Genomic DNA, 15,250 nt, shown 5'->3' with positions numbered 1-15,250 from the left:
CTCTTCAAAAATAAATGATAAAAAAAGAAGTCAAAGGAAGGGGGGTTGGGTGAGGAGTAGGTCAATGGGTCACGGAGTCAAGTAAGTGACGTCAATGTCAGATAGACTTGTGGGACCAGATGTTTTGTGGGCCAGTTCAAGTTCAGAGGTCGCATAAGTTTCTTTTGGATGCAAAGTTGTGGATCCAGCAGTCGGATTTCTATCGCCTGTGCGATCGATAGTAGTCTGGATCGTCCCAGTCGTGATCCGTTCATAGGTACCCGGTATATGATGGTGAAGGATTGCTCCTTGTCTATGACATGACAGGTTTCGGCCAAGTGTGCTGCAATCGCGCTTGAGCCTGGTTTCTTTTCACTACCACTCAGAGATACGGGATTGTGTCCTCGTATTTTGTCCGACAAATGCCTTGTCGTACGACCAACGTATGATGCTCGGCACGAGCATACGAAGGAGCACGCACAAAAGCTGGTGGTAGAACGCGGCTGTTTGTCTTTCAAGCAGAATCTGGTAGCGGGGCTGGAGTTGAAGCTCAAACATAGATTAGCGGCCAAGTATGTCGTATCCACGGAGTTTATACGCCTTCTGGTGATTAGTTCAGCAACCGAGTCACCTTTGAATGGAAGCCTCATGTATACGGGCTTCTTCCTAACAGAACATTCCGTAGGTTTGGGTTTAACGGCTTCCATAGTCTTGAGTACGAACCTTTCAGGATATCCGTTCTGCAGGAATGTGCGTCCCAAGAACTTTAGTTCCTCTTCTAAGCATTCGGGTGAGCATATCTTCATTGCTCTCCCGGTCAGGCATCTAATTAGGTTTCGTTTTTGTTGCAACGGAACGAAGCTATCACAGTGAATATACTGACCTTTCCACGTTTTCTTTCTATGGACCGTGCGTTCTACGGTCCCGTCGGTCTTCTTTTTAACATTGACATTGAGGAAGCTTAACTGTCTGTTTTGTTCTGATTCGATAGTAACCTTGATGTTAGCATGGACTGAATTGGAACTGCTTAGTACGTCTGTTGTGCTGATGGTTTCATCAGCAAGAACGAAAATGTCGTTCACGTAGCGGCGATATAATGTTAACCGTCCAATGAGTGCATCTGAGATAGAAGCAATTTTGGTCATGTCTGCGTGCCTTCTGTTAGATCTGTTAACCGTAAGCGAGAGCTCAACAGTGCCTCGGAATAACACCGGCATCCTTGTCTCATGACGCTACTAGACAGCTAAAAATGCGATGCTTCTCATGGTGCTTTCGTAATACCACCGTCGTATGGACGAAAACGGACAAAATTCCCTCCTGCTATACGTGTGTGATCTGGCAGTGACTTCTCTTCAGCGTCGGTCGGTGTCCACCGGAAAACGCCACATTAGGCTGAACTCTCCTGTCGTCTCCCACGGCGTACCTTAAGTATACTATGCGTCCACAGCTGAACATCCACGACTGTCATTCCATACGCCTGACTTTGACAGGAAATAACGTCGTGAAAAATCATGATCCTAATTCAACTTGCTTACGGCCACCGGAATTTTCACTCAGATGTCCCCAGCTTTCAGTGGAGACTTGATAATCACTCCCATCTTCGTTCAGTGATTCACAATTTGGAATGGCTCGTGAATTGCGGGGTAAGGAGTGCTCCACACCACTGCAACTACGTTAACGTCCATGTGCACACACTATGTGAAATAGCCGTGCGGTATTTTCCATCACCTTTAGGAAAGATTGTGTTAGTTTGTGTTAAGATGTTACTTTTGTTTCATGTAATTTTCCATAATCTCATGCGGTCTCAGCACTTTGCATTTGACTATAATACACCTAATAAGTCAATGATATCATAGAATAGTGTTGTACTAGGTAGCGTTGTGGTCAGTCATGAGGAATAAATGTCTTCCAATCGTTTGGGATGCTTTTACTTAGATATACATTGATTTTCCTACGCAAAACCATTCTCAGAAGAAAAATACTTTTGACGGGTTACTTGGGGGTTGTTCACGACCCCACACGCTACGGCCCACAACGCACTGATGATGTCGCCTATCCTGGTGACGAAACGCTTGTAATCAAATTGCCCACCTCAGCGAACAAACCAACGAGCATCTATACTGTCTGAGCTTCCAACATTCTCCTCTGTACCATATCCGGAGGTTTGTTTGACTGTCATGCGTCGTAGCTCAACGAATCTCGCTCAATTGTGGGCTTTTCGCTGAGCCCTGCTAGTGATCAAGGAATGAAAATTCCAGTTGGCGTTGCAACTACTTTCAGTTCGGTTGTGATGAGCCAGGATAAACCCCCGGTGAACATTCATGATACTGCTTAAAGACCTTGGTGGATGAACTTTCCACGTTATGCTATGTCTGATAAAACACATTATGAGCTTCATCACAGAGCACACTGTTTATGTTGGTTGATTTAGTTTCCCTAGATAACGCTTCGAATATTTACAAGTATTGTGGACCCAGTCACTCGATGAGCGATCAATCAGGCAGCTGGTAAGCTGGCTAAAATGACCTGGTCCTCAAACGATCATGTCATGAGAAATACGATGATTCTGCTCCCTGAAGGTGACAGAAATGGAGTTTGTTTCGGTCAAAAACAAACGTCACTGTACATTGTTCATTCTCACGCTGTTGATGATCAAGATTTTAGGGATTACAGGTTCGTCCAGAAACTAGTAGATCTGCCAAACTTTTCACTTACTGTTAGCTGAAGTTTGCTTCAAGGGTCATGTGTGCCTTGGATTTGAGTACCCTGACATTTTTACAGTTGTTTTTTTTATTTTGCATGCCTGTTATTCGTTCAAAAAACCCTTATCTTCTCTGATGGGACCCCTACCAATGCAGAAAAATGAGTCTAGTGGTCTCGTTTAGAGTAACCGGAATAATCGTGTTTTGGCCAGGATGCTTGCAGTGCTTCGTAGTAATTGAACAGATAGTTGAATATTGCGTTTATTAGATGCGGCTTTCCTTATTTGCCTCAGGAATGCTTGAATACACGGATAGTAAAATTAGACTACGACTTTTTTAGCGCTATAATCACATCTTTCTGATTTTCTTCGTTAGATACAAGAACGCCGAAAGTCCTCGAACGAAATCATTCTTTTGGGAAGAGTGTTGAAAGAATCAACAACGATTTCGACAGTTTTGAAGGATCTTTCTATTCAGTTAAGCTTTGCCTTGGGGGTGAACGAAGGACACTTTGACAAATCGAGTTTCTCTTCATGGATAACCTCCATTGGTTCGGTTCTTCCTGTTCACAACGGTGAAAAATCCATCTTCCTTGTGCTAGCTGGCATCGAACACATATCTGAAACTTACCATACGCAATTTAATGCAATACGTGCACCTCTGCTCCTGGCTCCAAACCAGTTTCCTTCTCAGTTGGGTTCAGGAATCAAACTGGTTCTCGCAAGTAGACTAAATATCAGTGAGAATTTCCTACCGTCCACGTGCCTGCACATATCGATGAAGAAGGTGACTTCAATATGTCACTCGTTTTCCGCGTGTATGGTCGCTCTAAATAAGCAGAATCGTCGTCTGACAGATCTTCAAATGATAACAGTTCATGATGCTTTGCGTAGCTTGGAAGAAGTTCCGATAGTTCTATACACCGCTACTGAGATCGGAATGCGGCTTCTTTCAAAAATTAGATCCTGTGATACACTCTACTGTGAAAGTATACTGGAATGGGTAAGGCTACCTCGGCAAACTACCTTTATGGACAAATATGGCATCTGGTTTGGTAAAGAAACCATAGAAGAGTGTTTTAGTTTTTTACATCTGAGCACTTCGGCGAGCTGGGAACGCCTTGGTCTCACGAATGAAGAAATGGAAGATCTACTGACCTTGAATGAGCGAGTTATGGGGGCGGAATTCCAGAAAGTCCATAGGCCAGAGGGTAATATCGTCTTTTTCGACCCGGCGGTTTGGTTTCTCATTCGTTCGGAGATCAATCGCTCAGTCACGTTATTTGGTGATCAAGGCGTTTGTGCCACTGATGGTTACTTCACACAAAAGCTGGATGCACTTACGACTGAATATTCCACACAGTTGGCAGCAGAAACAATGAACGATTATTTCAGTGGTTCTTGGAACGGGATGCACAGAGAACTGTTTCACCTAGATGGCAATCCAATCAGGGCAATCACCGTTGCAAAACAAGGCGTATGCTATGTTTATGCGGAAATGAATAAGTTTCCTGACTATCAAGGTCTGGAGTTTAATACACGTCACATAAGACATTCGTTTTTGGCATTACTCCATATCAGCCGTTTCATGTTGATTGGTACACGGATACTCTTCAATTTCAGTTGGCTACATGGCGCCCTGTTTGCTTTAGGAATCGACTTCGTACTCCATTGCTTGGATACATTTGAACAACGTGCTAGTTTGTCCTCCGTTGAAACCGGCATTTCCTCTCCTATGTTAATCCACTTGCGACTGGAAACTGAACTGTTGACCAATGCTTTGATGCGCTCGCGTTACACATTGGACGCTCACCCAGAAATGCTTCCCACGGAATTAATCGGGCAACTATTACCGTTTGCGCGGGTATCAAGAAGCGCTTCCCAAGAACAAATGGGAATTTGGACGGCTCAACTACTCCGGGATTGTGAACGAGCCGCTGGGCTTCACAGTATCTTGGTCCCAATCCATTCCTTTCCACTGGTCCCGACTAACCCACTATTGAAACAAGTGACCTGTTCCACACCTTTGAGTAGCATGTTCGTACACAGGGGAAGTCAGATTTTTATGAAACTGTGCAACGATTCAAAAGTCTACAGATATGATTTCAGGACGCATAGTCGACTGACCGACTGTGAAACAAGCCCTGGAAAGCTACTTTCTAGTCCAAACGGACAATTTGGTGTTATCGTCGATGAAAACATTGGGGGTTGTGTAAACGTTTTTCAACTGGATGTTGATACTAACAGGGAAATGCCACTTCTAGGTCAAATCAACATAGAGTTTTGGATTGCTGCCGGACTGACGGGTAATCTTGATTCCAAACCTCTCCATGTGAATGTTTTAGATGTTGATATCACAAATACACACGTTGCGTTTCTCTGCAAAACCAAGGATATATTATTCCAATTTGAGGTGACCGATCCGGAATCAGGGGAACCGGGGAGGATCCCTGATTTTGTAGAAATCAAAGAAATATTAGAAAACAAAACAATTAACCATATCGCAATCTTTGAACTCGCAACCGGAAAACCTGTTAAAATATTGGGTGCTTTTCCAAAAGCCGACTTTGTCAAACTTGTGCCAGCATCCATGCTTTCAGCTTATGGGACTTCATCTTCGGAGAAAGAGGAAGAAGAAACCGAAGACCCAGTGTTCCTCGTCAATTCGGGTGAACAAGTGCTTTGTCTTCGCACAGTATCTGGTGAACAATTATTCTCCATTGATCTGGGAGCTGTCCCAAAGAGGTGCCTTTTGTCCCCGGTTTCATCCGTCATGTTCATTTTGTGTGATAAAGTATCAACCATAGTTCGGATGCAGTTGGAGCCTACGGGAAGACTTCATAAATCCCAAAAGATATCATTTCAGAATGTCCTTGACAGTGAGCTCATTCAAGATATCAAACCGTCCGACTGTTTGCCACTTGTTTTGATCCGAAATGAGAAGTGTATCTTGATCTACGATTACGAGGCCGAAACTCTAGTCTGTCGTGTTAACCGACCTAAAGGAATCCCTCAACAGTTTCGTTTACCGAATTCCGAACAGCGAGAACTCCGTTTTACCGCGGCAGCATTTGCTCTGGGTGATCAGATTGTGGTCGCCGCCGTGTTCCGTCATGTCATTCTTTGGGACATTCGATCCGATACACCTTTGGCAATGTTGAACGCTCCAATAACCGTTGTCACTGACCTACTGGTGATCGATTCCGGGAGGCAGTTGATTGGCTACGGTGCCTTGAAACATGAACTCTATGTGTGGGACCTACCACTTGCTTTAGCACAGTCTTCACTAATGCAAAATGTCTACGGAACCTATAGCGGGAATGCAAATAAAATGGACTGTCTGACCTGTCCCCCGAAGGAGATAGTAGTTTCTTCCAAGTTTGACCGCATTCTTGTTCGCTGCTTACAAAGCGATGAAGTTGGCGTTTTCAGTCCGGTAACGGGTCAGTTGCTAGATTTATACACTCACGACCATGTGGTTAGTTCTGTTCTGATAAGTGCCTGTGGTCAGTATGCCTTTGTGGGACTGGACCATGAGACTGATTCGAAGACAGCTTTAGTCAACCTGGTGTGGTCTTTAGAAACTCGTCACCTACTGCTACAGTATGGAGAGGTTTCCGGATATCACCTGGCTCCACATAGACAGCCTTGCACATTTTTCCAACTAATTCCGTCTGATGAACTGGAAACTTTTACGATGGTATCGGATAAAAATTCCTACAACCTACTGCGTTTGTGCATACAAACGTCTTCTGACTGCCAAACTTACGTCTGCATCAGACCAGTTGAAAGTGTCTTGATCCCAGAAATCTGTCAACACTCGAAGCCATTTATCACGTCAGACGATCAGTATCTGATTGCACTGGTTTGCCAAAAGAGGGAACACTCAAATGAACAGTCGACATGTGTTGTGGCAATCACCAGTCTGTGTGAAACAGATTCATACGTTTGGTATATCACGCCAGAGATGATGACAGTTCAGTCATTTGATCCCTTGTCAGTAAACAATATTTTGTCATGTGCTCCTGTACAATTTGGATCAGATGTCTTATTACTGATGTGCACTGATGTCGCTCCATTCTCGATGGATTGTGAAAATGCTGTCTGTGTGAACAGGTTCCTTAGTTTGGTGCAGTTTTCACCCACAAGTGATCAGATCATCATATTGAGAATGATTACAGAACTCTCTCTAGAATCCCCTGTTACTGCGTTCTACTTGTCACCAACTGGCAACGCACTATATGAAGAGGCTCAGTGTAGTATTTATCGATTTCCTGCCAGCACTGATCACTCCGTAGTGCGACTGACCCAAGATGCTGAGATACTTTCGATAAATTCCAAAATTCAAAACAAACAGGCCTTACATTTTCGCGGATTTGTCTGCAATGATCTACTCTGCGTTTTCTCCGTTGCCTCCCTTATGTACCTGCTAAAACTAACCCCATTTGAAGTCGTGGCTACGGTTGACGTGCACCATCTTATTGCTACAACTACACTCGCTGGAACTACAAATAACCTGATTTTTGTAGGTTCTGAGGAAGGCTACCTGCTAAGCTTCTTCATAAGTGATCCGAATAATGTTGAGTCAAACTTACGTGAGATCAACCGGCTTCGAAAGTTGTCGAACCCTTTGAAGACACGTACACTTCATGAGTCTATGTCGGAAGATAAAGTAGAAGACAATGTATTTGTCAGATCACGCACATGGGATAGAGAAGTTGGAGAACAGAAGTATTTAGATGACTGTGGGGATTCAGAAGTGTTCACCGTCAGCGAAATGTCTCGACTGTGTGGAGCACTTTCCGGTCCAATTTTACCAGACTCGATGGGAGATAAGAGTACTTGTGTTGTAATGTAATGCAGACAGGTCTTTTCAATTTTTTTTTCAAAATACGAATCTCTATCATGCCTTACCCCACTTGTTTACTCGTGACGATATGCTCTTATGTCGTTGGCGGAATTCAAATCCTTTTACCGTAGTCGTTAAATGGACATCACATTGATAACAGAGCGGTATTTTTCCATTATAAAATGCATGAAACCCATGAGAATATCCCACCAAGCACCTTTGTTTAACCTATGCTGTCTTGACATGGCTGGGGAACCGATATCATCCAAACTTGTGCTTTATTGAGAGTAACAAGTCTAGAAGTCAATAGACTTCCAGCGTTTCAGAAAACATCGATGTCATAATGTTTAAAGAGACCAGGAGGAGCGCCCAGCCCAGTACTTATGGCTGACACTGCAGCCAAATGGGCCACCCGTGTTCGGCCTTGTCTGTCGCTTTGATGCAGGATTTTGACGGATACACCACACACATAGTGGATTCTTACGTCTTTGATGATGAAAAGAAAGCAGTTAGATCATTTCCAAGTAAACCGGAGAGAATATGTAAGTTCACGATCCACTTGCCGAACTCGAGATGCTGAAACTCACTGATTTATAGTGTGAATTCCCACTAGTATTAGGTGAGACTTCTTGCTTGCTACAACAATAGGGTCATATTTTTATACAGACGTGATATTATCTTATTTGCAATGCGTTACAAACTTAACTACAGAATGCGGGCATCCAAGAAACGAGAAATATACTAAATGAGGTCAACAACTCACGCAAATTTTGTACTAAAACCCGAAATCGCTGTTTCCATCCAGTTCACCTTCGAAAATGGGTCAGCTAAAATCAACGGATACCTTGTGCCATTCAAACGAGACCAAACCGTCTATTGGGCTGCTAGTTTTCCAACCCTTATATGTTGTTGTACTGTATTACTTTAAATGTGGATAATTCCAACAGAACTGAGAGTAACATCACCGGAAATAGAACATAATGACATGTATCAACATTATAACACAGATATATTGGGTAGTCTTTTCTTTGGGGGGGGGGTTGGAGTGGCAGCTTGCGCAAAAATGGCCTTCCTTATTGTGCCTTGAGAAAGCGGGAGAGGTAGACCTGTAAAACAACTCGCCAACACCATCTTAGGAGTATAAAAGGTGGAAAGGAAGGCTACATCTTTTCCATGCAGAATACCATAGCTGTCTTTGATCTAGGGGGAGCAATTAATGGCCACTCACACCAGCATTCCGTATTAGAGCTCACAAGCATGTTTAAATTTATACTACTAACTCAAACGCAGTAGCATACGCCCGAAACATCAATAAGACCTTAATCAGCGTTAATGTCTGGAAGCGACCACCCGCTAATGAGCCTCACGAATAGCGGACGGATGGCAGAATTCCCCGATTTTCCACCGGACATGTGATAATGAAAACACCTAGTTTCTTCTTGTGTACTCGGCATGAGATAGATCATTTAGGAATGTCCCGTCCTTTTCGGTTAATCTGCCTATCACAGCTGTTCGTAAACCGGCTGCGTCCCCAAAATAAAGAGTGTGGTCTTTCGACTAGTTGTAATACACCATATTAGTCCCCTAATAGTGAATTACCTGCAGCGATTAACTCTTATGTGAATAGCGAATAACAGCATTAGTCCAGATGCCGACTGACTTCACGAGAACTCCCTAATTCACATGCCCCATCCATTAGAGAACTAGAGGTGAACTAATTTCCTGAAGTCTCTAGTTCAAATCGTAATGGATCATTTTAAGATTAACGCCGCTGATACTGCTCAATACGGACGAAGCAGCTGGACGGAACTTTTATGCTTTAAAACATAGACTGATCCTGTCAGATGAAACATCCACCGCAATCCTAAACAGCCTTCCAAGTTAGCGAAAAACGCGAAGCGTGGTTTTGAGCACTTCAATTTCGGTGCACTGTATCAGCTTCAAATCAGTCCAGCAAAATAACCCTGTCGAAGGGTGGCCAGTATGCATAAAGGGATATTTCAACTCTCCTGGCAGTGGGCTGTTCATGAGCACCAAACGTTGGTGCTTTGAGTAATCTTAAAAGTTTCAGATTTCACCGAAATCATTTTTTCTAATTATGTTTCCCCAGCCTATGACTGAGCAGTATTCTAGATTTTGGTGGCTTCGAATAGGTCATTTGTGGTTTCTTCCCTGTTTCAATCCTATCTTATACAGCACCCTCAGCGTAACTATGATTCATGTACAACCCCGTCTTACTACGAGCGATATCCTTATCGGAAACCGAATTCAGATTGAAGCAAGATTTTCCGACATCTTGCCTGAAAATGCGAAAGTCACTGATAAACTCCTTGGCACTCGACGCTCAGTCTCCTTTTTAGGCCTCAGTATTTCAGGTTGGAATTTTTTTAGTAGAACCTTTAAGAAGTTCTGCAGTAACTGGTTCCGAATTGAACTTTGGTTATATCTGGAGTATACTCCGAACCAAGTGTTTACTTCCAATGTGTGTTAAAAAACTTAATCCTCAATGCCTTAATAGCATCGTCGTCATTCAAAACACACTACCAGTGCTCAAAATGATGCTTTGCTGCCGTTATGAGGCCTCGAGAACTCACCTTAGCGCGACAAGATCAAACGGACACTATTTTGAAACAGATTGGTACACATGCTGGTAATTTGTGGTCAGGCAAAACCGTTGAAGCAGCGAATAAAGTTTGTCATTTTGCGCTGGTTATCAATACGTCTGCCTGACCACCGCATACAAAAGCACCTCATTCAAAGCGATCGCTCAGCAGCGCAGGATGAAGTCATCTAGTGAGTCCTCTAAGACGTGATTATTTTTTTCGGGTCAAGGTGAGTCTTCTTTCAATTAGCTCAAAACCTCACAAAACATGACACATTGCTGACGAAGTCGCTACTTGCTAGCTAACTAGATAAGTTTTTCTTTTGCTTGCTGGAATCCCGTTGTCTGGATTTGGCAAATGATAAAGGTTCTTTATTGATGCTTTACTCTGAAATGAAGCCCAGATATCTTTATATCGCTTCCGATTATCTATCCCAAGGATGTATAGCTGGTTGAACCAAGCTTCTGTTCTTCCATAAATTTAGCTCTGGTTTGTTGTTATCAAAGATGGTTCTGTCCCCACTAGAGTACGAGGCTTTGCATATTAACACCAGTAAAGGAAAGACAAACACAGCATGAACCAGAGACTTCAGGGAGTGATGTGAAGAATGAGCTCATTCCGGATGTTGTCACATACAGGACGTCATAAACATGGCATTCCGATCTTGAATTTGTTCAGCTAGTCTAACCTGGTTTTGGACAACTGAAAAGTCATCCGTTTAGTGCTATACGCATCAGACCCACTTTTCCTACAATGGCCGTACGGCTCATCAAACGTGCTCCTGGAGCGCTGTACTGAACATCGTATCACTGGTGGCTATTCTAGAAGGAGTGACATTTCTTCCTGAGAACAAAATATTTGGCTCTAGATAAGTTCCTCCGAGAACAGCAAGTCTTGTGGCTGTCTGGCCGAAATTGCTTGCTGTAGACTTTCCTGAATAACGGCCTTGAGTCGGGAATCTTTTCTAGTAGGGGTCATTATCGGCAATACTGTGGGCTGTAACGAAATCAACCTCACGACTTGGGTGTACATGGTTTGGGATTACTAGACTGTAAATACTTTTCTTAACCTCGGAGACATTATTGTGCTGGGATTACACGTACACCGTCCAGCTTAATTGGCACTCCTACTTGGGTAAGCAAAGCATTCTTGGGAAAATGCACACCGGCTGCCTGATTTCTGATCAGAAACAAAATGCACTGGTGGGAAACTGGGAAATATCACCAAAAATTATCGGACTACGCCGGGTAGCTTATAGTTGCAAAGAGTGCAAACCTGACTATAACCTTATCGTTAGGAAAAACAATCCGACAGACCTGACTGAAGCAACAGATCCCTCATTCTCCCGGATGGTCCTACATGTGTATTCCAATAAAAATGAGAACCTAGATGATCAGCTATCAGTATAATGTGTACGCTTTTCACCTCAGCACATTGTGATTGTGCCCATAAAATCTTTGTTATCTCTGCTCAAGCTGGAAAGCAGTTTGTGGCCGGAAGTAGACTTCCCTTCGTCTTGATTTAGCAAACATGAATATATGATCCTGTGAGTAAACATGTGAAGAAATGACACGTGCATCAAATGTCTTCGTTTTCAGGCACACTAATAGAAAACGGGCGAGTCAGACTGGCTGCCGTTGAATGAATTTAGTTGTATGAATCCCCCTTGTCATCTGAACGGCACGAAATATTTAACCTCACGGCTCACATAAACAAACATTTTGTTTTGCGATTGTTTGGTCTATTTTGTTAGACTTCTGCTTGTTTTTGAGGAGCACTGAATCAGTCTAGTTTTCGCAAAGAGCGTCTATTCTTCTTCTCAACAATGAAACATTTGATTTCCAAAGTAGCCAGCCGAAAACAACTGTCTGAAACTTAACATACCAAATTGTTTGTCATCAGCCGTGAGCTTGAACGTTTACTGCATGAAAGATTGGTACGGCCTTGTCCTTGAATATCCATCACATATGACTTTTGCCATTTCTAGTATTCGTCACTTGTGCGTGAGATGAGAGGTTAAGTAGTCTTATAAGCTCAGTTACATTCCACGCTAATCTCGACTATATTTTCGTGAATGAAACTACTTACAACCTTACTTAAAACTCTTTGACCGATTTCACCCGCAATATTTTGCATATCGTACCAATTTGAACCTGAGGCGGTTTTTGTGGAACAAATTCAAGGATATTTTCAGTTGTGATTCAGCTAAACTCTCGTTAAAATCAAACTACTGTGCTAGGGACAATTCACACTTTGTAGACAGTCGGTTTTTACTGCACCTAATCTAGTGAGATCCGCGTTCATGATAAAGTCATAATTAAAATTATAATAATTCACGTCAGAAAATTTGATCTTTATTTGCAATATCACAGAGGCATTGGAAGCTACACAATCCCGTAAGCGTTGATATTCTCTTCGAAAACATTGGGATGTTTTGCGATAGTTTTACTAGCACGTATTTCACCAAAAAATCCAGGCCAGAGTTTATCTGATGTGTTTTGTCCTGCAAGAATCTGAAGCGTTTTGCACAATAACAGATGGTAGTTGATCACCTTCCAGGTAGTTAAATCTGTGTAAAGCGGGTGATTTTTCTCGCCAGTACATTTTAGTATAATGAGAATTATGTAGGTTTTCAGGGATATTTCGATCTCAGTTTCGTTGGCAAAATCATGCCAGCTTTTACTCTCATTCAATCAATCATCAGCGTGTTCGGTAGTAACGAGATAGAAGCCACGGTTCGGTCTGATTGCCATACAGAAGTGCATTAAACGTGCTTCGTTAAATTCTCTCCGAAAGACTACTTTGTTTGCATCACCTGATTGAATTAATGGACGTTTCGCCCATCATATTCATTACAATCAGTTCACCCAGCCCTACCTGGTCATTCTAGTGAAGTTGAAATAAGCCTTGAATTTGAAACTTTTGCCCCTGATCACCAAGCAGTAAAAAATCACATATCAATCAATTCCATCTCACATGTTAGAAAGTCGCTATTTCCTTGCATTGCTCGTCTTCTTGGCAAACATGACCGTTTGCCAGTTTTCTATTTGCCAAACCACCGGACAAGACAATCAATAGTTACGGTGGTAAATATAAAAATCTGACTGGATTCCACAGATAACACGATGAATCTATGTATATTATTCGACAAATAAAATCAGAAATATGCCCTGTAATTTTCCGAAAACGCGGTCAGTGGAATCTTTGAATCTCTCACTACTGTTGCTGCAGTATAGACAAAGTTGCATGGAGGTGAAACTGGGAGTAGGTCCCATCAGTATATTTGCACTTGTCTGTAATCTGCATTTCGTGAGCAACTGTTTTTTAGCAGTTTTTTGACGTCCAAGATTTTGAAATCCTAAGATATACCTCGGGATACCTAAGTACGCTAGCCTTATCTTCGCTGAGTAAATCATCAAGCCACGTAACTCTTTTATCATCATAGTCTGCAAGTTACCAAGTTTCGTCTCCATTTCAAAACTTCTCTCAGCCAAAAAATGACCAAATTGTTGCTCAGGACAGGTGGAACATACAGGATGGATACCGACTAAGGAAAGATTACCGTAACTCACTTTTTAGCCGGGGAACTGAATATTATTCTGGGGGGCTACCAGGTTTCCGTCCTCACTATTATTTCTTGGAACGTAAAAAAAGCGGTCCTACGTACTGGCACTGGTCCTACGCACACTACACCAGTGGATTAAGGAAGTGTGGTACTTGAATAAGGACAAAATAACAGCGATAGTGAAATACACTACTTGCAAACAAAGTTAGTTTTGCGAGAGACTCACCTGAAACCCAACTGAATCCTTCGGTTTCGATGTCTCCAGGCAACTGGATGTACTCCACCAAGCCCCTCATGTTTCAGTTAGTACGATATCCGAGAATTCGTGATACATGTATACACGTGGACTTTAGAAGAATTTTCAGCAACCTTATGCGTAGTGCGTTTCGCAAATACATGTATCGCGATATCTCGAATATTGTACTAACTAAAATATGATGCGGCATGGTGCAGCACATTCAGTTGCCTGGAAATACCACAAACTAGAGATTCAGCCAGGTTCCAGGTGAGTCTCTCGCAAAAGCGAATTTGTTTGCAAATGGGTGTATAACGCTAATTTCGTGCAATTTGATTTCAAGTAGGACATGTTGACGGAAACTCGAGGACTGCGCCTACCTGATGAACCCTAAGAGAGACAAAACTGGTCGTGGGCTGTCGAGGAGTTTTCAGTGACCTTATGAGTAGTGCATTACAAAAAGGTCCCAGATAATTACGGACTGGTCGCACACACCTGTACACTTTCAGCGTTTACAAAACATTGTGCTTGGAAAATTAATTGCAAGTGTGAATTCACTGGAAGAGGTATTGTCCGTATATAAGCACTCCCGCTGGTGACTTGATGCTCTCACGTTGATTTTCTATGCCCTCATCCAGAAAGTTGGCTGAAAAGAAGGAGCAGTGTAAATTCTATATCTGGAAACACCGATCCAATAATTTTGGTAAAACTGTTTTCTGACGGTGCAGTTGACAGCCTCGGTGATTGATTTAATCGACGAATTCTCCAGCCTAACACAATCCACGCTTACAAATAATCATAAGCCTGGTACACCATAGCTAAACAAGGAGGCTTTCAAGCTGCGATTTCTTCCGTGATCTTCCCTCCATACATGACCCTAGTAGAGGTTTTGTCTTGTATGTAAAGCATGCAAAGCACTGTAAAACTGTTTCGTTCTTATTGTGAACCATCTGCAGTGCCTATCTCATGAAACTCAAGAGGGGTTAGGACACACAACTTCCCGTATGGCCCCTGTAGACTAAACCGTTTGGTTAGGAGTGGCTGAGTAGCAGTATGATCAACTCGCAAGTAGAGAGGGATGTGGCGGGACCCACTCAAATGCGGATATAAAACCAGTAGAGTGATGCTTCATTTATATCCCCTGTATTTTTCAGTATACTACGTTTTGGTTGGGAAAAGGTTAGATTTTTTATACGCTATAGTAGTGAGGGTAAGATGTCCCCACAGTGATTTTTCTCCTATTTATTAATAGGTCTGGCAATAGGCAACCACGAATATGAACATACAAAAGCCTGTCCTACATATATATATATATATA

The 15,250-nt window shown here is 42.6% G+C and overlaps 2 protein-coding genes across 2 annotated transcripts in view; both read left to right on the top strand.

Annotated features, from left to right (window-relative positions):
* Nucleotides 1–3,458: 3,458 nt before the first annotated feature.
* On the top strand, nt 3,459–7,538 carry T265_01010 (hypothetical protein; the record flags this gene model as incomplete). The annotated part of the gene is made up of 1 exon (XM_009164925.1): nt 3,459–7,538. One exon carries the CDS (start codon nt 3,459–3,461, stop codon nt 7,536–7,538), a length of 4,080 nt encoding a protein of 1,359 aa, XP_009163189.1.
* Nucleotides 7,539–7,932: 394 nt separating this feature from the next.
* Nucleotides 7,933–15,250, top strand: part of T265_01009 (hypothetical protein) — a gene marked incomplete at both ends in the record, with an annotated part of 49,037 nt that continues 41,719 nt past the window's right edge. Inside the window, 2 exons of the mRNA XM_009164924.1 lie at nt 7,933–8,071; nt 15,087–15,142. Of these exons, the coding sequence (XP_009163188.1) occupies nt 7,933–8,071; nt 15,087–15,142 (195 nt within the window). The remainder of the gene's footprint in view (nt 8,072–15,086; nt 15,143–15,250) is intronic.

This window comes from Opisthorchis viverrini (genome assembly GCF_000715545.1).
Source record: "Opisthorchis viverrini unplaced genomic scaffold opera_v5_10, whole genome shotgun sequence".
NCBI lineage: Eukaryota > Metazoa > Platyhelminthes > Trematoda > Opisthorchiida > Opisthorchiidae > Opisthorchis > Opisthorchis viverrini.
This window is presented reverse-complemented; position numbering and strand designations above follow the sequence as displayed.